The sequence below is a fragment of the Buceros rhinoceros genome, unplaced genomic scaffold (assembly GCF_000710305.1).
Source record: "Buceros rhinoceros silvestris isolate BGI_N320 unplaced genomic scaffold, ASM71030v1 scaffold4185, whole genome shotgun sequence".
In the NCBI taxonomy this organism is placed as follows: Eukaryota; Metazoa; Chordata; class Aves; order Bucerotiformes; family Bucerotidae; genus Buceros; species Buceros rhinoceros.
The window spans coordinates 995-24021 of NW_010412148.1; the positions used below are offsets into that span (position 1 = coordinate 995).

General features: G+C 43.9%; 1 protein-coding gene across 1 annotated transcript in view; it reads right to left on the minus strand.

The window, feature by feature from the left end:
• Positions 1–404: 404 nt before the first annotated feature.
• The window catches only part of PRRC2C (proline-rich coiled-coil 2C), a gene marked incomplete at its 3' end in the record, with an annotated part of 54021 nt that continues 31398 nt past the window's right edge, over positions 405–23027 (minus strand). Inside the window, exons 24-36 of the mRNA XM_010136265.1 lie at positions 20361–20450; positions 18533–18634; positions 14224–14440; positions 13121–13324; positions 12305–12417; positions 11599–11735; positions 9402–9636; positions 8850–8957; positions 8047–8265; positions 6017–6120; positions 4189–4315; positions 2935–3171; positions 405–673 (exon numbers count right to left, since the gene is read on the minus strand). Of these exons, the coding sequence (XP_010134567.1) occupies positions 405–673; positions 2935–3171; positions 4189–4315; positions 6017–6120; positions 8047–8265; positions 8850–8957; positions 9402–9636; positions 11599–11735; positions 12305–12417; positions 13121–13324; positions 14224–14440; positions 18533–18634; positions 20361–20450 (2162 nt within the window). The remainder of the gene's footprint in view (positions 674–2934; positions 3172–4188; positions 4316–6016; positions 6121–8046; positions 8266–8849; positions 8958–9401; positions 9637–11598; positions 11736–12304; positions 12418–13120; positions 13325–14223; positions 14441–18532; positions 18635–20360; positions 20451–23027) is intronic.

Here is a 23027-nt window from a genome sequence, read left to right on the forward strand (position 1 = left end):
AAAGATAAATAGCAGCTGAAGATCAGAGCCTCAAGAAGATAAGAGTATTTATCGTGTCAGCTAGGAACATGCCTCCACAACCACTTTCTTCCCCACCACTGCTATAACTCATTTTTTTTTCACTTGGAGAAGCAGGTGTGTAAGCCAAAACACGCGCACACGTGTAGAACGTGCACACACCAAAAGCAGCCTCATGCTGTGAGAGAAGATACAAGCCCAAAGAGCCCGGAAGCTCAGCTGGATACGCAGCAGCTCACACTGTAACTGCCGAGAGCTTCCATGTCCCCTTTACGCCGTTCGGAGCCCTGCAGGGAGAGGACTGATGTCTCGTCCTTTGGGCTACAAATCCATGCTGCTGTCATCCTCCCCGCCCCCCTCTCCCCCCCCCTCCCCAGGAACACAGCCTCTCAGATTTTGTTTCTTCGGTTTTGATTGCCTGAGGTTTGATTGGTCCAGTCCTGACAGGTTTCGTGGCCGCAGCCGGCGCAGGGGTGGGCTTCTCCTCGGCTTTGTCCTGGCAGGCTCCTGAGGAGTCAGCAATGGCCTCGGTGGGTTTGCTCCCGTTCTCGTCCACTTTCTGCGCTTTGCCTCCTATGGGTTTGCTCTGCTGCTGCTGCTGCTGCTCAGAAAAGAACCTCTGGGTGGACTGAAGTACCTCTGCTCTCTGCTTTGCCTTAAGAAAGGGAGAAAATAAGTTCACTGAAGAGAGGGCACCGGAATAAGAGCGACTTCACAAAAGTACTTCCTAAACCAAAGAGGAAGGACTGACAGCAGTGGCCAGACTTTCCTGGAAAGGCAGTGTCCATCCCGTGGCTTTGCCACATCTGGGCGCTTGGCTCCTCAGCAGCAGCCTAACATCACGCCTACGCTTCCCTTGCTTCTCCTAATCTTCACCCCAGAAAAGAGGATCAAGGACAACAGTTTGAAGCATTATCTACGTCTGTTTAGGCCACTACTGTTGCAGAGCGTAAAAAGCAAAAACACTGCCTGCCGTAGGCTCAAACCGAAGCTTTGCTCCTCGGCAAAACTCCACGCCCAGAGGCACGTGCCCGAGCCCTGACACTACTGTCTGCCCCAAGGCCTTGCCAGCTGTCACTCCCCTGGGACTTCTCCAGCGCAGTGGCTGTATCACAGCAGCAGAACCTGGTCTGAGCACCCACACTTTTTCCCTCTGTTCTGGACACAGACTTCAGAGTCCACAACGGGGATACAAGTGAAGCGGGTTCAAGGCTGCGTTACACGTAAGCTGAAGCCTTATCTGCTTCCCACTCGACGCGGGCGCTCATCCCAGGCAGCAAAACCACGGCCTGGCTTCCTTCAGCCCCTCCTCTGACTGCCACCGGGAACCCTGCCTTGCAGCTGGGAAATCCAGCCCTCGTGACGACCTGTTTCGGTTACGGTTCTGCACTGGACGGTTCTTCCACTTGTCAGCAAAGCCCTGGGCAGACCAGCCGCTTCCAGCCAAGCACTCAGCTCTCCTGCCCCGGCTCAGGCAAAGCCCGAGTTGCATTAAGAGTTCAGTGTTTTTGAAGCTGCACGATTAAGCCCAATGCAGTCAAACGCCTTTTTAAAAATTTAAATGGCGTGTCTTAACACAAGGAACCCCAATAAGCTAAGCCTTCATGTATCTCTCTAAGCATTTTATGTTTTTTTTTTTTTTTGCAGAAAATGGGGCTGGGAGGGGGGACGATGACAAAACACGGAGGGGACAAAACTGCAAAAGCCTGGAACAAGAGGTCTTGGCTTTAATACTGTGTAGTTGCTCCAAGTAACTCAACCAGCAACAGAATATAAAACAAACCTGCTAACTCTGGTGTGCAGGACTGCAGCAAAAATCTGGTTTTACTGGAGCCTGGTGGACTCCTAAGCCTTTTGCACAGATTTCAGCCATCCCCTGAGGTTAAGGCTAGAAGGCTGGATGACTGGATCACAAGTAGCCAAGCATGCCAGAATAACTCATTCTTCTGAGCAGTGTTTGCGGGGGGATTCAGAAAACCAGGAGGGTGTATGAGCATTTGCTACGACTGGCCACGTTAAATTCGTAATACGGACTCCAGACAATATGCTAAGCACCGCCTGGTAAGTCTACACCAGCATCAGCTGCTAGTAGAAAACTAAATGGACCAAATACCTAGAACTTAAGGGCTAGTCAATTCTACAACCAGACTTAACCAGGAAAAACACACACTCTTCTGCTTTTACACCTCAGTGTGTGGGATACCATGGAAGACAGAAGGTGAAAGAGCTCCTTAGTACCATCTCTTCATACAAGCAACTTGCTCTGCAGAAAACAGGCTACACATACAAGGGTGTCCCGACACAGACACCCCATACCGCAGTCCTGTCTGGGTAAGAAGAGTTTGCCTCAACCTGAAGGGTCCCAAAGTGCCTCAACAAGCCAGGTATCTCTTGTCATCACGTGCTACTGAATGCATCCTCCTCTTCTGCGGAGTGCTCCACGTTACTGCATTCTACACAGAGTTCATCACAGGCATTTCAAACCATGCGGAAACAAGTCTCCAGAGTCAGCAATGAGCGAGGCTGGCTAGAACAGGATGGTTTGTACGGCTGCTCAGAGCTGGGGAGGCAGATGCGGAATGAGAGCGAACAGCCAGGTGTGTAGGCGTCACCACTCATTCAAAAAATCCGGGCTCTTGAGACCTAGCTGTCAGACTGCCTTTGGCAGCAGCAGCAGCTTCGCAACCGCTGACCACGAGACCATCCGAGAAAGGAAGCTCCCTACAAATGTTTTAGTCTCAAGTTCTTGTTAAAAACCACAGGGCTAGAGAAGGTCTGTGTTCAGCTGTTAAAGGCCCGGCTACCAGCTTTGGGTCCAGAGGCATTTTAATTAAGACACGATTTGCAGACACATTCCTGCCCTACAAGCTGTCAAGACTGAACTGGTGTTAACAGCACTGCTGTTCAAATACTAACCTTTGTGTCTCGTTCAGCCTTCATCGCAGCCTGGGCCTGATTGCCTCTGGCTCCAGATACTGATCCACAAAGACCTCTGGCCACACGTGGTAAATGAGGGTGGCTCATAAGGCCTGTGGTCATCTGAGACGGCATCTGACTATGCAGTACTATTGGCAGCCTCTGAACAGGCGCTGGGAAGGTGTTAGTATATGGGGCTCTTACCAATGGAGGGAGCAGGTTAGGCTGAGAGAGGATCTAAGTGGGGGAAAAACAACAAAAAGAGACATTTTGCAATTAGAAAATTGCCAACTCGATTGCAGGTTGGCATTATCTTAAAGGGGGAAAAGTTGCTGCTCTGCTGTCAAACTGGTAACATAAAAGCCTACTTTCTTGACAAGAGAGGCCACCCTTGAACTCCAGAAAAAAACATCTCTGTAGTGCTGCTGTGCCTGAAATTAACACCAACCACGGCAAACGAGCACGGTGTAAGGGAGAAGGCCCATGCAAGGCAGTGGAGGAATCACTAGTGAAAGGCAGCCCTGGAAAGGCCAGGCAGTTTCTGCTAGTGGCAATCCAGAAATCCAGTCTCAAGCCCTGCAGTCAAACACTCCAAATGCTAAGCGAGAGACAGAAACATCCTACGTTTTCACAGAGGCTACGTTTCCCTAGCAGCCTGCCTGCAGTCTCGTGTAGCAGGGATGCACCACCCTCGTGAGCTACGCTCCCTGGAATGCCAGAAGCAAATCAACCCCTCTGCCATCAGCCCTGCTTTGTGTGGACTGTGTATGACCTCCAGAGATCCTTTCCAACCTGAACTGCTCCATCGGTACTTCAGAGCTGCACCTCCAACAACTGCACATCTGCTTCGTCTGTAAACTTTTAAAATATGCACTGGGACCCTTCTGAGACATGAAGCTTCTCCCCTTCCCCATCCGAATCATCGGATTTTGCAGGATGAGGTGCGTTACAGCTGCACAGGGAAGTCAGCAGAACATCCATCTGTTCTACATCATTCACAATTAGTATTGAATTCCTCAGTGTGCACAGAACTCGGAATTAAACACTCCACAAAATCTGCACTACTGTTAGCAACATCAGAGAGGGACTTTTTTGGGGCTTTGATCTTGAAATCAGTTTTCTCACACCACTTCATTTTAAAGATTCCATTTTGTATCTCCCCACGATAAGCTTGAGGAACCACAGCTGAGTTACAGAGTCTCCAGGTCACACAGAGAAAAGGGATTTGTTTGTAGGAAGCCACCAGTCACCTACCTGTGGTGCAAACTGTGCAGGAAACGGCTGTGTCATTCTGACAGCGGCAGCTGCCGACTGAAACTGCTTCTGGTAGACAATGCTGTTCATTTTATTGGACTGATTGTTAGGACTTGTAGAGCTGGCCCTAAAGAAAAGAACACCAGTTAGAATCACGCTGCTCTCATTCAGATACCTCTGCCTTTAGTTACAGGTTCACTAGAAATTCAACATCGGAGGGAGAAAAAATAGTCTCTTAGAGAAGCTGGTATCAGATATCTGCTGTTAGTTTCAAACTCAGAACTCAAGATTACAAAGAGAAACCATAATCAGAAATGTTCAGGATATGGAAAGATTCCAGGGTGAGGTCTGTACGAGAGAGGCCCTTCCCTAAAGTATTTATAACATGAACAATGATCTTAAAAGCATGCTCCCCTTCCTGCCCCGTTACCTTATGTTAAGTCCTACCCCTTTACACTGTTTGCTCTGTCGTGTCAAGTTCAGAGCTTGTCACAGCAGGGATGAAGCATGTGCAGCAGAAGCTGCCATGTGCAGCTGCTTCCACTCTGACCCGTTGTCAAATGCTTCAAAACGCACTTGAACGCATTTCAAGAATTCAGAGAGAACGCTCTCCCCCCATTTTACTTGGCTAAGCCCATGACCCTCCATTGCAAATTAAGAGGTGTCGAATCACCATGAATCAAATGAAGGCTGAAGGATTATCTGGGGGAAGGGCACCGAACAGCCCTCAGGAAAGAGCGAGCAGCCTTCTTTAGGAGCTCGACCTGCAGCGTCCTCATGCAGAGCGTGCAGGCGATACACCTCCTTCACTTCAAATCGACAGCGGGGCACCAGTGGCAAGGATGCCAGCGCAACTCACACACCAACGTTTGGTAAGCTTAAAGAAGTCCCTCTTTAGTTTTCCCTTTGAACTCCTGAGGTCTATTATGGTTTTGTTCATCTTCGCAGTACCTTTACACTTAAAAGCAAAAGATGATGACAAGCCCTGCTATGGTGGCTAGAAGAGACATCTCGTGTACAATCTCCAAGATACCATCCAGTCACCTGTCCTAAATGCTGACTAGCTTGCAAATTCAAGTTTCTTGAATTTCCTCACCCCTCCATTTTTTTCTTACGTGAAGTACTGGACTTCGGCACCGAGTTCAAACTCTCATTTTTACTTCACTAGAAATGCCTGAACAGTCTTACGGTGAAAGCCACCAGATACGGTTACAGTGCATGGGAACGCAGCTTCCAAAGAGAAAACTACCTCGTAGCAAAGTTCCATTTTCACGTCCCTTCAACCCTCTCGTAACTTCACCCACGAGCAGCCCAACAGGTTTACTGTGAAGCGCATCTGCACAAGCGAGATTCTGCTAACTCTGTCAATTAACCAAGCAAACCTGCGAGCATCTTCCTGACTGCACTGCGAGAAGCTTACAGGTCTTGCAACAGTTCTTCGGTATCTAACAGAGTTGTCACCAAAACCGTGGTGTAAGCCTTGCAAGTGGTTTTACCTTGAGCGCCCCAATTAAGATGAACTGCCAGGGTTTCATCCCAAAGCACATCTTCCCTACCACTTCTGTTTTCCTGATACAATCCCAGGTTATTTTACGTGACTTGTTTAGTTTCATTTAATCAAAATTTTTTTACTGTTTTGAGAGCTATGTACTTCTGGCCAACTATAGCAGACCTGATGACTACTGGAATGCTGCTTTTAAGCTAGGATTAAGCATCGTGTTTTACCTCAGTAGCCCCTCACCTCATACCTTTCAGAACTGGTTCATCATGCATGACTAGGTACGTTTTCTAGTTCTGAGTTCAAGGAATTTGAACTTAAGAGATTTACCGGAAGGGACTGGAGGTTGGAGTAGTACTTCTACCAGTAACTGGTGGTGTTCCAGGTTTAACATCAATGCCACCTCCAAAGGCCTTCAGGTCCATTTCTGATATCTGAAAGACACAGCAATTGGTGCGTCAATTCCAGATCAAAGAACTGCGTTAGTAAACGACATTTACCTCACATTTTTCTCAATGAAAATAGGTCACTTAAGTGGAGGTGAAAGACAGATGCAAACAGCTTCTTATAATTAGGACAACCCCAGCACCACGGGCATGTACAACTTTCCTGCACTATTTGGCACTTCCAGTGATAGTACTGGCTTTCTAATTTGATCTTCCTGCATAGTGAAAGGGGATTTGACTCATTTCACATATTCGGCCTTAAAAAAAAAAAATATTTCAGGGTCAAAATTTCCTTCCCCATCTCAGTTATTACATGAAAATATTTAGATATAATCCTGAAAAAAGTTGAAGAATGCCACAAAATAATCTGGTTCTATGAAAAAAACAAAAGCACAGCAAAAATGGAGCTGTCATTCACACACAAAGTCTCCAGACTCTGACTGGAGCAATGAATCTCGCGTATTATTTTGCAGATAAATTAGTCGCTGGAACATTATCTTTCCACACACAGCCATGAAGCACAACAGCAACAATAAATCAGACAAAAGTGAGTGGTTGTTCTAAGTTCAGTTTCTTTAGCAGGAACACGATGGAACACTGAACACAGGGCAGGAAAGTCACCTAAGGTCACCAATCCCACTGCAGTGCTTCCTGAGCAATCATTTTTGAAAGTAAGAACTGTAGCAGCAACTGTACACCGCTCTTGGAAGATGAGCTCATAAAAATTATAAAGGTGAAGAAGTTTGGCTAGATCCTACGACACCGCATGGTACAAAAATCACCACGTACTCCGGACAACAACTTCATCCAGGTGATGTGGAATTCTGGTTGCCATGACTGTCCAAGATCTGACCAAGCCTAAGAAATTTCTCTTACCACAGCTGCAAACCATTGGGACAGCAGGGGCATTTTATACTCAAACACACCCTAAAATCTAGACCACAAGCTGTAAGGATTTCAGATGCAGCTCCAGAGCTAGACTACTCCCTGTGCTGGGGAAAGACCTTGCTGTATCTGACAGCAAGCTTAGCTGTGCTTGTGTCCAGCGTTACCACCCGCTGCCCACCTGAAAGTACGCTGCAACTGCGTTGTGCTGCACGCTATCCAAATATCCCAGGTGCCTAGAAACCTGCGATACCATCGAAGACAAGGCACCCTGTGACTGGAAGCCAGCTCCCCACATCCCCTCATTAGCAATTACTGCAGCAGCTCTAGATAAACGAGAGAATTCCCTCCTAGATACTCAAGTTTCTTGCACCACTTCAGTGTTATCTCCTTACTGGAGCTGTCACTCAAAGAGCATTTTCTTCCTTCATAAGCTAAGTTCTCAGCACACACCTTGCTGGGCTAGTTAGAAAAGCAGACTCCCAGCAACATTAGTAGAGTTTGATTCTGGTTTAAGGTCACAGCTGACAGAGAGTCCATTGAAGCTCCTAAAACTCCAGTTTGCTGCACTGGGAAGACTTGATCCCATACAGTTTGCTCCAGCATGAGACCAGAACAAAGTGACAAACACATTCATGACCAGAACCAGAGACCAGCCCTGCCAGTGCCACTACACCCAACCAGCATAGCGTTGTTCGCCTGCTGCTCTAACAACTCTCTGTACTATTTTCTACATGAAATATCCTACTAGTCCAGGAAGTCATGATCAGACTAGGTTACTTCTACAGTGCAAATGGGCTGCTATCAAGTTAGCTACAAAAACTCAGCTAAACCTTTACAAAATGCACAGATTCCAGCCCCTAAGGATCTAAGCCTAACTGACTTTTCTATCTTCCCTCTCTACTTTTTCAAGTCAAGGCAGATTTTTAGATGCAAGAGTCAGCCTGGGTTGCTGTGCTGGTTCTACAAAACATCACACAGCTGTGCTTTGTATTAGTTTCTGTACCGCAGATCTACCAATACCGTCACCTTTCCAGTTGCAGCGATCATGCTGTGCTGAGTTCCTGCTGGGATCAGTCCTCTGAAAGGCTGGGTTACTTGTGCAGGTCTGCTCAGATTTTGAGCCTGCGCTTGTGGAGGCGTGTGCTGTAGTGGTGGTTGTAAAGACTGGGGTAGGGCAATAAGTGGCTGTGCTGTGGATCCAAAGTTGGGCAGAGAAATCTGGGATCCTGGCAAAGGTACTGTCACCTGGAAAAAAAGTACAAACCCACCAGTAACACATACACGAAGGCCACTATTTATGTTAGATTTCCAACAGATAAGATCCAATTTTTAAAGACTCTCCTAGATTTCTGCCTTGGCAACTTTTCATGTGCATGAAGTAGGCTGTTATAATAATGAGGTTTCACCTCAATGAGATTTGGTGTTAGCAATTGGGCTGCACTAAGCCCCTGGGTTTTGTCTGCCCCTCTCCACCATCACTAACCAAAAGGTTATAAATATGCTGCCCATAAAGGCAGCATATGCCTCAATCAACTGGCAACATCACTGTGCCAACTAAATCTTTGCCTGTCACTGAAAAATGAACCATTTAAGAGAAGGGTGCCAGAACAAATCATCAACATGAACTTGTAGGCCATCCAGCTTCTCAGCAATTCAGTTTTTCAGTGCTGCTGCAGGAGCTCTCCTTTGCTACCAGTTTTCAGTCTTGCATTTTGGAAGAATTAAAGATGGCCTGAGCCTTAACCTTCAGCCCCAGCGCATAAAAACCATCTCAACAACATGCTTTTAAGAAGAATACAATTCAGGAAATTTACCATGCCATAGTTTACCTGCTGGAGAGCACTGGGAGACTGTGCAGTGTTGTAGAAATTGCTCTGGCCAGGCTGTTGTACTTGCCCAGAGTACAGATTTGAAGCCTGAGTGAGTGTAGCTCTGGCCTAGGAAGGGGAGAGGCACCATTACATAAAGAATACTTAGGAGAGCAGTTCTGAGACAGCACAGCACATCATTCTGTACTTCGACCCTTGCAGTTAGAAACCACAGCACAAGAAGCTGACAACCTGAAGGTTTCAGTTTGTGATAAAGCTCTCACCTGCATGTGGTAGAACAGCCCTTTATCCCCTACCGTAACAGAAATGAAACCCGAAGCTCCAATTAGTGACAGAAGTGCAAGGAGCCCTGTAGCTCGGGGAACAATCCTCAATTCAGAGATTATGCTAATGCGCCTTTATGAATTAAAAGAACATTCTCTTCCAGGCATCTGAAGTTTCCTGGCACCTTGACTATCACGTAATGATCGCTAAGCTGAGCGGCACTTCTTTATTATTGCATTATCTGTATCAAACCTTTGCAGAGAATTTGCACTTTGGAGCATCTCCTACCTGGAGAATGTGAGTATCAATAAGCTGAGAGCCTCCCAGTCCTGAAGCTTGACCAAGCTGGTGTTCGTATAGGATGGGAATAGGTTGTGTATTAGAAGTCTGTTGAAATGCCAGACTTGACTGTGCCTTAGCAAGCTCCTGGTGTTGTACGGCTGGGAAGTTGTGCAAGGCTGTACCAGACAGAACTACCGGTGATGGCTGAGACAAACCACTTTGCATAAAAGCTTGCTGGGATCTGCAAGAGATTGAAGCATTATACACAAAAATGCAGTCAGAGCTCAACAGTGAGACATCACGAATTAACAACACAGGTTATAGTCTTTAAATGGAATTAGAATGCTTAGCTCTATTAAACAGATTTTCACCTGAGAAAAGGTATAGATTTTCCTATTTACTCTGCACACAACAAAATAACAGATGCTACTAAAGGCCACAGGAAAAAATGACTAGGCTTTATTTAAATCTTAAAGCACACAGAGCTATTTAGATGCAGATGCTAAACAGGTTTTGCATAACTTAACTGTAACATACAGAAGCTACCAGTTCTTTGCTCCTGTGCCATAAGGTACGATGGTGGGGTAGCACCACATACGAGTAATTCTACTTAGTCATAGAGTAAACGGCTTTGTTCCTTTGGCTTTACAGATCAACACAGCCCAACTTCCAATACTTATAAGTTAAATCACTGGATGCTGACAATTTCAGCTTCCAATGTTTTGGCTTCAAAACAGTAACACAGACAAACATCACAGCCTTTAATTTTAACTAGAAATTAAATTCCCTCGTCACCAGCAGGGGGAAGTTGCAGCTTGTTTAAAAAACAAAGACCAAAACCAGTACAGCAAAAGCAGCACAGACATGTTGTTTGAGTCCATCAGGGGTATTTACCCAAACATTTCCATTAAGAGCCTGCTGAATAGCCACCTTCAGACTGAAGAATCAGGAGTTATTAAATAAATGTCCCTCTCAAAGCTTTTCAGCTCGAAGGGGAGCGTTTTTGAGGTAAAAAACATTTCACACTTTATCATTTGTTTGATATGTATCAGCAAAGCACCATCCCTGTTAATCTGTTAGCGTGGTGGCCACGTGCTTGCCTGACAAACACCTGGGTTAGCTTTGTTCTGTATCTTTCCTTCATTGCAAAACATTCTTACAGCTGCACTCAGAGCACTGGAGAAACTTGTCCCCAACATATGAAGAGGATTATCTTCAATACAGCCATTGATACAAGTTTTTTTTAAAACCAGTAACCTGTACCTCTCAAAGCTTATCCTCCTCTGCGCCTTTAAAGATGAGCAGAAAAGGATTCATACCCTTCTAAACAGCAGAGCCCACAATCCATTAATACAAGGTTTGTGTGTGACCAGATCAGCCAGAGGCATGTATTTAATCTGAACCACGTGCCAGGCTGATTGTGTTTCTGCAACGAGCCAACTGTTTGCAGCAATTTTTGTCAGCTGTGGCAGGACAAGCAATATTTGGTCCCACAAATTCAGCGAAGCATAGTCAGGAGGCACACATAATCAATTAATCCTTCTGTGGCTTCAGCCCTCTACACTGCAACAGGCAGGTTTTTCTACAGCATATGCAAAAGCCTGTAATTAAATATCCAAAGAAACTTTCTCCAAGTAAAACTAATTAAATTTGTCAGAATTATACCACTATGAATCAGTCTGGATAGGAACTGCAAGGAAGCTTTGGAGAGGCTCACAGGGGAAATTTGTCTGGCTGTCAATACCATTTGAGACATACTGTTCTTCCTATTATCTTCTGAAGCAAACAGAAGCCTTTATTCTAAAACACACCCTGAAATTAAGTTTCTACCACCTATGGGATTCAAACTAGGATTCAACTAGGATTTCCAAGTGTTTCAAAACACCAGTGTTGGTTTGTTTAGAAAATAAACACAAGTTACTGGAAGGGACAGAAAAACTGATGTTTTCTGCTTTTTAGCCTGGTTTGCTGAAGATACGAATACCATGCATCATTTCTGAACCCACGATTTCACAACTACATCCACACGTGCAGACTAACCAGAAAACCCACACAGAGTTCTCAGCCAGACAAATGGACAAAAGAGATTTTGGGGAAGACACAAAGATGAGGCAGCTATTGAGCACAGAACACAAGTCTGCAAGGAAGCAAGTTCTAGAAATTCTGCCACTCAAAACTGAAGAAATCTGCATATGCAACCTACCTGTAAGGTTGTAAGGAGGAGTTGAACAACTCTTGGGCTTGTGAAACAGCTGGTGCTGCTCCTAAACTCAGCTGAGCTTGATGCTGTCCTTGCAGAGGTGCATAGATGGGAATGGGGATCTGCTGAACTGAAGCAGGCTGCATAAAGAAGGAACCATTATTCAAAGTCACGTAGAAAAGTTACAGTTAAACGTGTGCCAGCATTTGTGTAACTTTATAAAAACTAAGCAAAGAATGTCAAAGCCAAGGCTGCACACAGAACTGGTACTGGTCCCATTCAAAACACTACTTTCTAGTTGAATTTTCCACTTTTCCTTGTAAATAAGCAGCAGACACTAAATGAATCATTTAGATTTGCAAACACACAACTGCGTAAGATTGCGTACAGTTTTGTACTATGAAAGTCGAACAAGCCTGCACTAACGTAGCCGCATACACAACTCCCGCAAATATCTACTTTTACATGAAGTATATTTGTGAGTGAAAGCTTATTCTCTTAACTTTCATGACAAACGCTTTCATTTTCAGGAACAGCAGGTCAAACACCACCTGCACGTACCAGAATGAAATGGCAAGGACAGGCACGACCTCAGTTTTGCAGAGTCCATAGTCCCACTCCCCCTTGCTCCCATTATCTCATTAGTAATCTTTAGCGACAATATGAACAGTGAGGGGAACAAAAAACGAAAAAAGAAATCCCCAAATACCTGAGAAAGCCCCGGTTGAAAGCCTTGCTGTTGAGCAAGAGAAGGTGGTGCCAAACGCGCGTGTTGGGTATTGAAGAGATGACTTGTATCCATATAAAATGCTGGGATTTGAGCTGCAGTACCTCAGGAAGAGCAATACAATTAGTATCCGACTCCAAACACCTCCCTGCTAAAAAGGCTTTCATTAAGAGTCAGAGATGCAGCCATGCAGAGATGCAGTACTTTTCAGTGTGACGCTACCAGAGAGACTGGGAGAAGAAATAGAACTGAAGAGCTGGGTGCCTGACCAGCTTTGGTATCTGTTCCAATTCACCCCCAGAAGCCATCACTCTTGCATATGCACCTTCACAGTCCCATGCAGTTCTTGGGGGACCAGCCTCAGATTCTGGCCAAAACAGGCACTTGGGTGAAGAAAAGGGAAGAACATGCTGTACCGTCATGTAACTGAGGTTAACTATATGTAGGGTTTTCTTTAAAGAAAAGCGCCACAATTCTAAACTACTGTAGCAATTCGAAAAGAAGCCAAGACCAAGTCATTCGTGGTCTTAAGCAGCAATTCAAAATTCTGCAACAGAAAAACGGTACATCAAGAGATTCAGACTTACTTTCCTCAACAAGCTGACAGCAGAGCATTATCTTTATACTTACTGATAGAAACGTGCATATTTAGAGTAAGAAACAATTAGCGGATATTTGCTTACAGAACGCTCTCCAACATTGTCTTTACCGCAGATAAAACCAGAACCGAACTCAACTTTCCAGCTTCAGAACTCCAAAAAAGCAGACACGTGGCTTCTCAGCCACAAACACTATTACCTGCTGCAGACTGAGACACATAGACCTGGGGACTTTGCTGTTGTTGGGCAATGAGGGATGGCATGCAGCTCAGCTGGGAAAAGTGACTGGCAGAAGCTAGGCTGCTTGTTTGCAGCTGCTGCGGTTTCACTTTACATATATTAGGAGGGTCGGAGGTGCTTGCAGTCTTTGTACTCAGTGAAGAGGTTGTGTATGTTCCAGCACCTAGGACAGAAGCAAGCGAAACATCATAAACCAGCTAAAGATATTTCAAAGCCTCACCTTCCAGTGGTCAGCTTGTGACAGATACCCAAGCACAGCCACAACTGGTAAAGAACACTGAAACTTAATGCAGCTGTTTCCATCAACGTAAGATGGGCAGGGCAGACAATTCTGTTGAGTTCACTACAGGAAGTGCTGCAACTGTAAGACATCTCCCTTCTCACGTATAGGAGCGTATGAAAAGACTGAACTAGACATCTTGGTTAGTTATGCAACAAAATACTGCAACATACAGTGGTTGTGCCTCTCACAGTCGAGAGCCAAAGGAAGGTCTTTTTCTGAGATTTGGGCATATGTTCTAATATTCCAAGGTGTGAAGATTTAACCAGATGTATCACCTTTTGTTTGCTGCAAAGGACCAAGGTGGAAACCAGCACTGTTTGTGAAAAGCAGCTGGGCTCTTGCTCTGCCTAGTGCAAAGGCTTTTGGACAGCTCACACCAAAACCTAAGAGCCAAATGAAAGTAGAACTGCAACTGGCTGGATATCACAACTACCATCTTCTCCAAAATCTACTTGCTTGCCTTCATTCAGCTGAACAAACTAAAACCAACCAGGCAGCCAACAGGAGAAGTTTACCTCCTCTTTCAAGCCCATGTAAGAAGCTTAGGCAGAAAGATGTCGTCTTAATATTCTTTTCAGCTGACTGAAGTGAAAGAGGTGAAGTGTCTCCTTGTTAATTAGAAGGTATTTGGGAAGCTGCTGCTCAGATCTGGCGTTTTCATACTAATATAAAACTCCTGTTAGCTGCGCATTAAATGTACTTTCAAAGGGAATCTAATCTCTTCGGAACCATTAACCATAAACAGTACAACAGGATACTACAACCTTGACATCTGGTACCTGACAGCGAAGTTGTCGGTGTGACCGAGGCCACAGGAATGGGAGGCATTGATGCACTAGAGAAAGAGCTGTAAGTACCACTGCTTGGCCCAGCGTTGTTGCTGCTGCTGCTGCTACTGCCGCTGCCACCAGCGATGGGAGATGCTGCTGAGGTCACTGGCGAACTCTTCTCCCCCATATTTGGAGAATTCTCCCATGCTTTGCGTGCAGACTCCATCTATTTAAAAGAAAACAAATGTCCTCATTTATTAGGAAGTTTCCACTAGTCCAACAGTCTTCCTCTTTAAACAATTCTTTTTAGTTCAAAAGGCAATTCAGGCTTCATGCGAGCCTCTTTTTTAAAAGTCACCATAATCGTGCAACTGATCATGCAAAAAGCATATGGGCTTAAGTTGGAGCGTCTTATCTGGTCCAACTGCACACGTGCACAGTTCATCTTAACACTCAAGGCTCAAAAGAGAATTCACAGTAACTTGGCTTGGTTTTGTTTGACATGAAGAGCAAAAGACACAGTGAGCAAACAAAAAGTAAAAAAACCTCTAAATATTTCCATGAAGTCCTTTACTTACAAGTTATTTGAGCCATTTAAATGAAACAGCCCTTTACTTTCTTGGTAAGTCATCCACTTGGAGTAACCACCAAAAATATCTAACGCACGCTTCAGTAAACATGATAGTCAAGTTTATATTCCCAAAGCAAGTGCTGTTCCAGAAGCAATCAGGAGCTGACACCGCTTGGGTGCACTGCTTTACGTTAATGCTAAAAATGCTTCATGCTCCTCTATTTTTCTAATAGTTAAGTCTTGCCCAGCAAGGAAGATAAAACTTCATTTTAAATACTCTGTGCACAATTCTCTTCCACCGAAAGTGGAAAGAATTACTGTTTTACCACACCAATAACAATCTGGTTACTGCAACAGTAAACATGCAATGCCAAATCTGAACTCTGATGCTTTTGAGGGGCTGCTATTACACTCGCTAATTTAAGAGCTCTAACAGAGCCTCACAGACTTCTCTACAACTTTCAGCTGTCCCCACCGGAACAAAGGTTTTGCTCTCGGAGCTGGCTGTCATAGGCTGAAATTGCTCCTCCAGTGGCTGTAAGCTTCTCAAAGCCAGGTGCTGTCTTTAATGGTACACGTAAAGGGGCAAATATGTATGACCACCACATCTGACCTCACTGCCTGGATCAACAGAGCCCACTAGCCGGGATTTGCAGTCTCTGAAAGTCATACTTTCACCCTACCCTGTTTAACATGAGTTAGGCATAGTCTGGGCAGACCAAACATGACTTAGGTTATTTGTCCAGATGCTTCAGAAGTGATAACAAAGCAAAGCAATATCCAAACAAGTGGGTAACAGATGATCAAAACATACCCATGTGGGAAGTGGAGTTCTGAGTTCCTCAAGAGAATAAAGGGGAGGTGGGATACTCTATTACATATTAAATCATTTGGAGGGAAGTCACCTATTTTCATTTTTGAGACCATCATTCTCTGTTTCCCTTCCACAACATTTTCCTCCAAACCGGTTCTGTTTCTTGCAGATAGGGCAAACTTCAAAATTTGTTACTAATCTGCTGGAAAAGATTTTGCTTAAGGTGTAGTACAAGTAAGCCTACAAGCTCCCTTCTGAACCCCACAGGCACTGCTAAACACCCCACAGTCTTGTACTGTATTGGTATTAAGAGAAGGTGAAGTTTGAATGTCTCAGAGAATGTGTAGAAGCTTCTACTATGATCAGTGACTTTCACAATGTCCAAGACAAACGATTGATAGCAAAAACTAGAGTCTACCTACTGCATTTTGTCTTCCATTTTCCAATTTGCAATAAAGGGCATACAGACTCCTGAGTTTTCTAACAGCTTTGGTTTTTAGAGAGCTCCTTGACCATCTCTAACTTCTTATGTCAGACAAAGATGCAAAAGAGATGAGTACTACAGGAGCGCCTACGCAGCACCATCTACAGACCAGATGATGGAGTAAGAGGCCCTAAATTAAGTGAGGCTAGGGAAAGTGCTGTAACTTCACTGCTCGCTCAGTTATGGGAAAAGGAGAGCACAAGCTGGAGATCACAAGCTGGAGATCACAGTTGCTTGAGGCATCTCTTCACCCTGGACCCACTGGAGCCTTCACATCGCAATAATGGTCCTGTACGCATTACCCAAGAACTTAACTGGAGACAAATATGCCAATACAAATACGTACCTTTAAGTATGCCAAAGTTTAAGACATCAGAAAAAGAAAACTGAAATGTGTCAGATTCTGGACCAGATGCCTACACAGGAATTTTAGACGGAGCCTCAGAACATGGAAGAGGGCCACACAGCTCCATTTAAGATTGCTTTGGATTTTTATTTGCTCAGCTCCTTACCTGCCCATAGTCCTATCAACTCAGACCTTAAGAGGATGTCTGCCTTAGTGAAGGCTTCTTTAGCAAAGTTACTCCGAGGAAACAAGAGATCCCAACAAGCCTTTCCATGTGAGTACCTTATACCTACACCCTGGCAGAATGACGCCGAGTAGTGGGAGCTATTGTGTCTGAGTTCCCCTGCCAAGTCTCCTCACAGACAGCTTTCTGTGAGAGCGGATGGAGGAAAGATTTTTAGCTTTATGGAGGCAGAGCCTGGAGATTTTGTTCTTTAAAGCGAAGGAAGGAAATGTTGTCCTCTCTGTTGCCCCAAAAGTATCTTTTACAAGAAGCACGGATTATACTGAAGAGGGTGACAAAGAGCAGGTCTGCTCTGTCTGGAGCCTGTTAGGAAAGTGATAGTCTCGGTGCTTCAAAACACACTTCAGCATTTGCAAAAAGGATGCAGAGCTCCAGTGGCTGGAATACAGAAATTAAGAGACAAAGCTGCTTCCAAATGCCCTTCCATTCAGACTTTGGTCAGAGTGTTCCTCAAGGTAGCCTCAAAACATGAATCTTTGACATATTTTGTTAGCGCACATCCAAAATCTACCATCCACCAAGGAAGAAATCAAATCACTGCACCAGAAAGCGGAAAAAGAAACTGCAGGATGAATGACACAAACACTGCAGTTTGCTTTGTAACTGAGCAACGTCACATTCTTTGCAGCATCACGCTACAGTAACTTTCCTACCTGTATTACATGTGAACCAGATATCCAGCTGCTGAACAGCTGGAGACTGCTATTTTAGAAAAATACTTTCAGGCGCCAGAAAGTCAGATTATGGTAATTTATTACAAAAGAATGCAATAGAAAATGAGAGTTTTGTGTAATTACTTGTCCCTCTCCAGCCCTTTCCCCATTTTTTTGCTGGTCTAGTTTTTTCGAAAATAAAGTGTTAACATAAGAAAAGCAGAGATTCAACAAGAGATCATTAATAATCATCATCTGTAGAGAACACGAGCAAGCAGCTGTCAAACCATGCCAGCGAGATCAAGTCTCACTGGGACTGACAGGCAAGTTTCTCCATAGTGCTAGCTCTGCATCCAATCCCTAGTTTCCTTTCTTCTTTTAAAAATTTAGAGAAACTAAGTTGAAACATCACTCCTCCTCAATACTAGAAGCAGCAATAATATTTCTACTGGTTCAGTCACCTGCAGTCACAATCACAAAGCAGATCTAGGACACCAAAGAAAAAAAAGACCAAAACCTTCTAAAGATACAGTAGCAAAGCTAGAGCCTACCTCTGTGTTAGTGAGTTATACAATGCACACTAAAAACAAAACCCAACAAAATGGGAAAACACCATCAAAATAGTCTACACACTTGCTCTACTCTGGGGAGCAGAAAACAACAGGACATTTATAACACAACAAAAACACCTTCTGACTAGCTGATCAAGCTGCCCCTCTTAGACACCAACACACCACCTACGCTGATTAGGACTTCAGCCATCCAACTCAAAACCACGGTTTCGCTGCACCAAAACCTTACGGCTAGGAAGAAATCAAGCTCGGCTTACCAAGCGGCTCCTGACAGCCTTTAATACCAAACCTGGCAACTCACTTTAAGCTAAATTCTCAAAAAACCTCGGTCAGATTCTGATGGTTTGTCATGAACACTATGGAACAATGCTTAAACGCAAGGATCTTTTTTTTCAGGGCAATGGGAGCCAAGACTGGTTGAGATGCCAAGTGTTAAAGCAAAACGGGGTTAGAGATTTATAATTTAAATGCATCCTTTGATAGAGTCTTGTCTTTCAGCCATCCGTTTATATGCAAAAGCAGTTCAGCAGAGGAAACAAAGGAAGGCTCTAAAAAAAAGGTTCACCAGCAAGTTCTCCATTAACTTTTTCCCCTGCATGCAAGAAAATGACCCTTAGAGGGATGTGGTACATACCTTGAGGGTGAGGTCGACGGTAGCGGGAGAAACTGGAGTTAGGCTGGAGCTCTGTTGTAGAGTCTCCCTCCTAGGGAGGGGAAGGGTGTGGGGCAGGGGCACCTGAAAGGCAGGCAACACACATCACATTCTAACTACGTCTACTACAAAAGCCCCAGAAAAGCAAAGCTCAAGCTTTATTAAGTTACATTTTTTTCAAGGCTTGAGCATTTGGCAGGGAGATTTTGATGAAATAAAGTGAAAATCTGGTAGGTGGGGAAAGGCCATTCAGCAAGTGCTGAGATGCTTTTAAGCACTCGTTAAAAGGCTGAAGGCTAAGGTTCTAAAGCATCCATGTCTTCTGCATAAACAAATACCAATTTTCTTCTTTGGGATTTACTTTAAAGTAACATTGCTGTTTATTGATATGCAAAAATTCTTCCCAAGCCACGTTTGTCCCCTTTTGTACCAATACAGTACATGGGGCTTCATGACCTTGAGCTCTGAGATGCAGTTTCTGAAGAGAGGAAGCTATAAACCTCCAAAGTCACAGGACCATTGAACAAACCAAAACAGATTTGCCATCCAATAACTGAATTCAGTTATCTTCTCTTTCAAAACATGAAAGAGGTGAAACTTAGGAAATAAATGTGACATTACTCTACTGCTATCTTTGCCTAGGAAAACACTGATGGATTTTCTCCAAGTTTTAAATGAAATGTATCAAAAGTACTGTAGTAGTGGCCAGCCTATTACTTCTAACTCTTTCTCCATTCAGAGCACAGCTAATGGACTTCCACTGAGTGAGATCCGGCTAACCCAAAAGACTGAGTCACCGAAGCTTTGAAACAGGTGATAGCAAAGATCCTTTGTGGCCAGGAGCCCCTCTTTCCTGTGTTGGAAACCCAACTCGAATATGCCACAGGAGAACGTACACTAACAACATTAATTTGAAAGAACCAGTCTTTCACGCTAACCACCAAAGGCATAAACCACACCACCATGAGAAAATCCAGCAGAAGAGGAAGTTCAACCGGTATTGCTTCAAAACTGGACTCAAGGATGCTGCAGTAAGCTGACAAGAATTTTAGATGGAATTCACATGACATCTTCATAAAAACCTGAGATCCTACTTGATGATCCTTTCTTCCCGCAATCAGCAAGTGACACAACTCTGAGCTAATTCTATTTCTACTATTCAAACAACAGAAAACACAAGATCCAAGCTTCCTGACACCCCAGCACACTCAAGACAAACTTGATTTCACTACAAGCCACAACCCAGCTAGTCCTCTCAAACGCTACACCATGTCCACACAGTCAAGATCACTGGCTTTGAGGACTGCAATCATCTCATCTCTGCAGCAACAAACACCTGAAAGCCTGCTGTCTGCTTTCACAAACCATGAAGCTGTTCCCTTTACATGCAGCTGCTGTGATCTCAGGCTACCATTCAAACTTGCTTTCTTTGTAAAAGCCTTTCTTCAAACTCACCTACAGAGTTTTGCTACTGGTACCAGGTTCAAATCTCAAGCGCTGCTGAGAGCACGCTCCTTCCTTATGCCTGTCTCTGTTTTTTTAGAATTGTCCTTAGAAACATCTCCACTTTCTGTGCTTCTCAGCTCACTGTGGTTGTTCAAAGGACAGAGAAATACCTGAAGCATTCCAGAACAGGTGCTAATCAAACCAAAGGTACTTCAGAGTAAGATTACTGGATAATAATGCACAGCTAGTTAACATGAAAGAAACCCTAGTGACTTGTTTACTGAAGGCACTATTTTGTGCTTTAAAGAAGTGTGAAAACAGTTTCTTGTCTTCAAAGTCAAGACGATCACTGCAATAGACTTACGTTCGTCACCAAAGTCTCCTCCATTTTTGTAGTGCTAGTAGCCACTGTGTTAGGATGAGAAGAAGGTGTAGTGTAGTCTGTTACAGACTCCTGTGAAGAAAAATAATTCCATTAAAATATCTCCCTTACCTAAATTAGATTTCATTTTCTTGGGTAGATGTCAGCCTTTCTACAGGAGATCACCAAGCAATAGAAGATTGGAATTTGACACTACTTTTTTCTTAGAAAGCACGTCCAGCAATCCTTATTGCTGAACTGCTTCTGAGGTCAGAAGAACGCTTGGGAGATTACAGTTTGCCTCGTGACCTCGCAACATGGCACTTTTATCCTATTTAAAAAGCAAAGTGTGTTAGCTGAATGCTTTCCTTAGCTTTAAATAAATTTCTCAGGTAAGACCCTCCAGATTAAAAAGAACATGTACGGATGGTTGCAATTTGCAAAACAACTTTCTTTCCTTTGACTCCTGTCTCCGAACATCACAAGACTCAGTTTCTCTGGACGGTGAAGTCTACCTCCAGATTTGCACTGGGCAGTGATTTCAAGGAAGAAAAGGGCTCAAGTTTCCAACCTACCCAGAGGCTTCCCTTGAAGCTTATTTGTCACAGTTAAGCGGACTTTAATGTGCTCAATGAATGAGGCCCACTTTCATGGACCTAGCTGTAGCCAGTGACCATTGCAGCTACAGGTACCAACTGCCCGATGGAAGTGTCTCACTGATGACACTGCCAGCTCTCTACAGAATGACCTACAATGAACAAAAAAGGCACGGGTACTTCTGTGAAGCCACACTGAGCACTGCTTTTTAATTCTTGTTCCTGGATATCTACTGAACATATTCTGGACAGGAAAACAGGTGTTCCTAGAACCTGCCCCACAGACTGACCCACACACTTTGTTAGATAAATGGTGTGACCGTGAACTAGCTAAGATCCACTCTCTAACAAGCACTGCAACTCCAAAGTTCTACACGTCTGAAGCCCAGAAAAGGCTCTATCATTTTTACGGAACAGAACACCAAGAAGGAACTGAAGGACAAATTAGCAGCAGGACTGTAGATGAGTGCCTGGACTTGCCAACACATAATGATTTTGAGGGCACAAACCACATTAACATTTAATTGCATCCAAGTGGTATGATAAGCTGTTAAAGAGTGCACACTCAATTTACTCCCCAAGCCTACGGCAATGTCTCCTAAAAGATCAATTAACGCATCAGGATCCTAACGGGCAAATAACAAAGAATCTTCATTAAAAAGATGAGCTCATTTTGGTGAAAGACTAGGACAACAAGGTAAATCATAACGGGGCAAGAGAGAACACAATACTCACATTGGCTTGTTTTCGTATCTGTGAAGGAAACATAACTGTTTTCTCCATTTACTTGGTTACTTGTTAAACTGGTGAGATATCAGATAGACGTTTCCCACAACCTGAACTACCAAACTGCAAGTTGCAGCTGAGTCCAACAGGCAACCTTAATTTGCATAGAACGAGGCAAGCACACATGGCTGCTTTAGTCACAAGGTCCTTCTAATTAAGTTATAACTGGCTTCTTGGCCTTTAAAGATGCTTTTATGCATACGAAAAAGGTTAATGTAACATTATTAAAATTCCTTCAAGATTTGGATGCAAATTTTACAGGGACTCAGCACAAAAAATTCCTTACGGAAGAAATTAGATCAAAACTATTGATAGCTTTCTCATTTTGGAAACTTAAGAGTGCAAAAAATCTTTTTCACTAGAATTAAAACCAAACCACCTATCAGCTCTGGTACCCTTGGAAGTGTACGTGCAATGCTAAACCACCCTACAAGGCTGAGTTACATGCTGAACATGGAGATAAGACAATGCTTTAGATGTAAGACCACCATTCTACAAACCACAGGTTAACCACCATCCTTCATTTATCAGTAAGTCTAGGAATCCGTTATCTATGACTTATCGCCACAAGCTTTTGTAACTCAATTAAACCAAGCCTCCTGTGCAACTATTTTATTGAAGAAACCAACAGATTATTATAAACTAGTAACAGTAATAATACCAACAGCAAAAAGCTGTACATGGTTTTTTTGAGTTACCTACAAGGTACTTATTCCTGAAGAAAAAGAACAGGCAAATTTTCTTAACTACCTACTTTTTCCAAAAATAAGAGATCACAAAACCTGAAGTGAATTTAAGAACAAAAGGACAGGGTGGACATGAGAGCTGACCTTGCCGTGAAGGATCAGGGTACTGTACGGGATTAATTAGCTATTTGATTTGTTCCTGATTTACGTCAATCATCCACACCAGAGAACTTGCCAGATACTCAAAGTTTATTCTCAAGTATAGCCTGTGTCCTTTTAGACGACATCTCTGTAAGACACAGCTGTCATCAACTACCCGTGCAAACATTTCACTGTCACGTCCACAACCAGGTACCTCCTGTGTTTCAAAACTTTAGAGAAGGCAGGATGGGGAAAGGCAAGGGGTAACACGTTTTACTCAGATCAGCGACTTACACATCAGATTTCAGTACTTTTGGAGTAAAGGCAACATCCAAGAGAAACAGCTGCAATTGCTTCAGAGCATCATGCTTATGTTCTGAACTTAAACAGCTCACCAGTATGAGTTGACTTGTATTTATACAGCGTAAGGTAAAACAGTCTGGAATGATTAAATGCACACG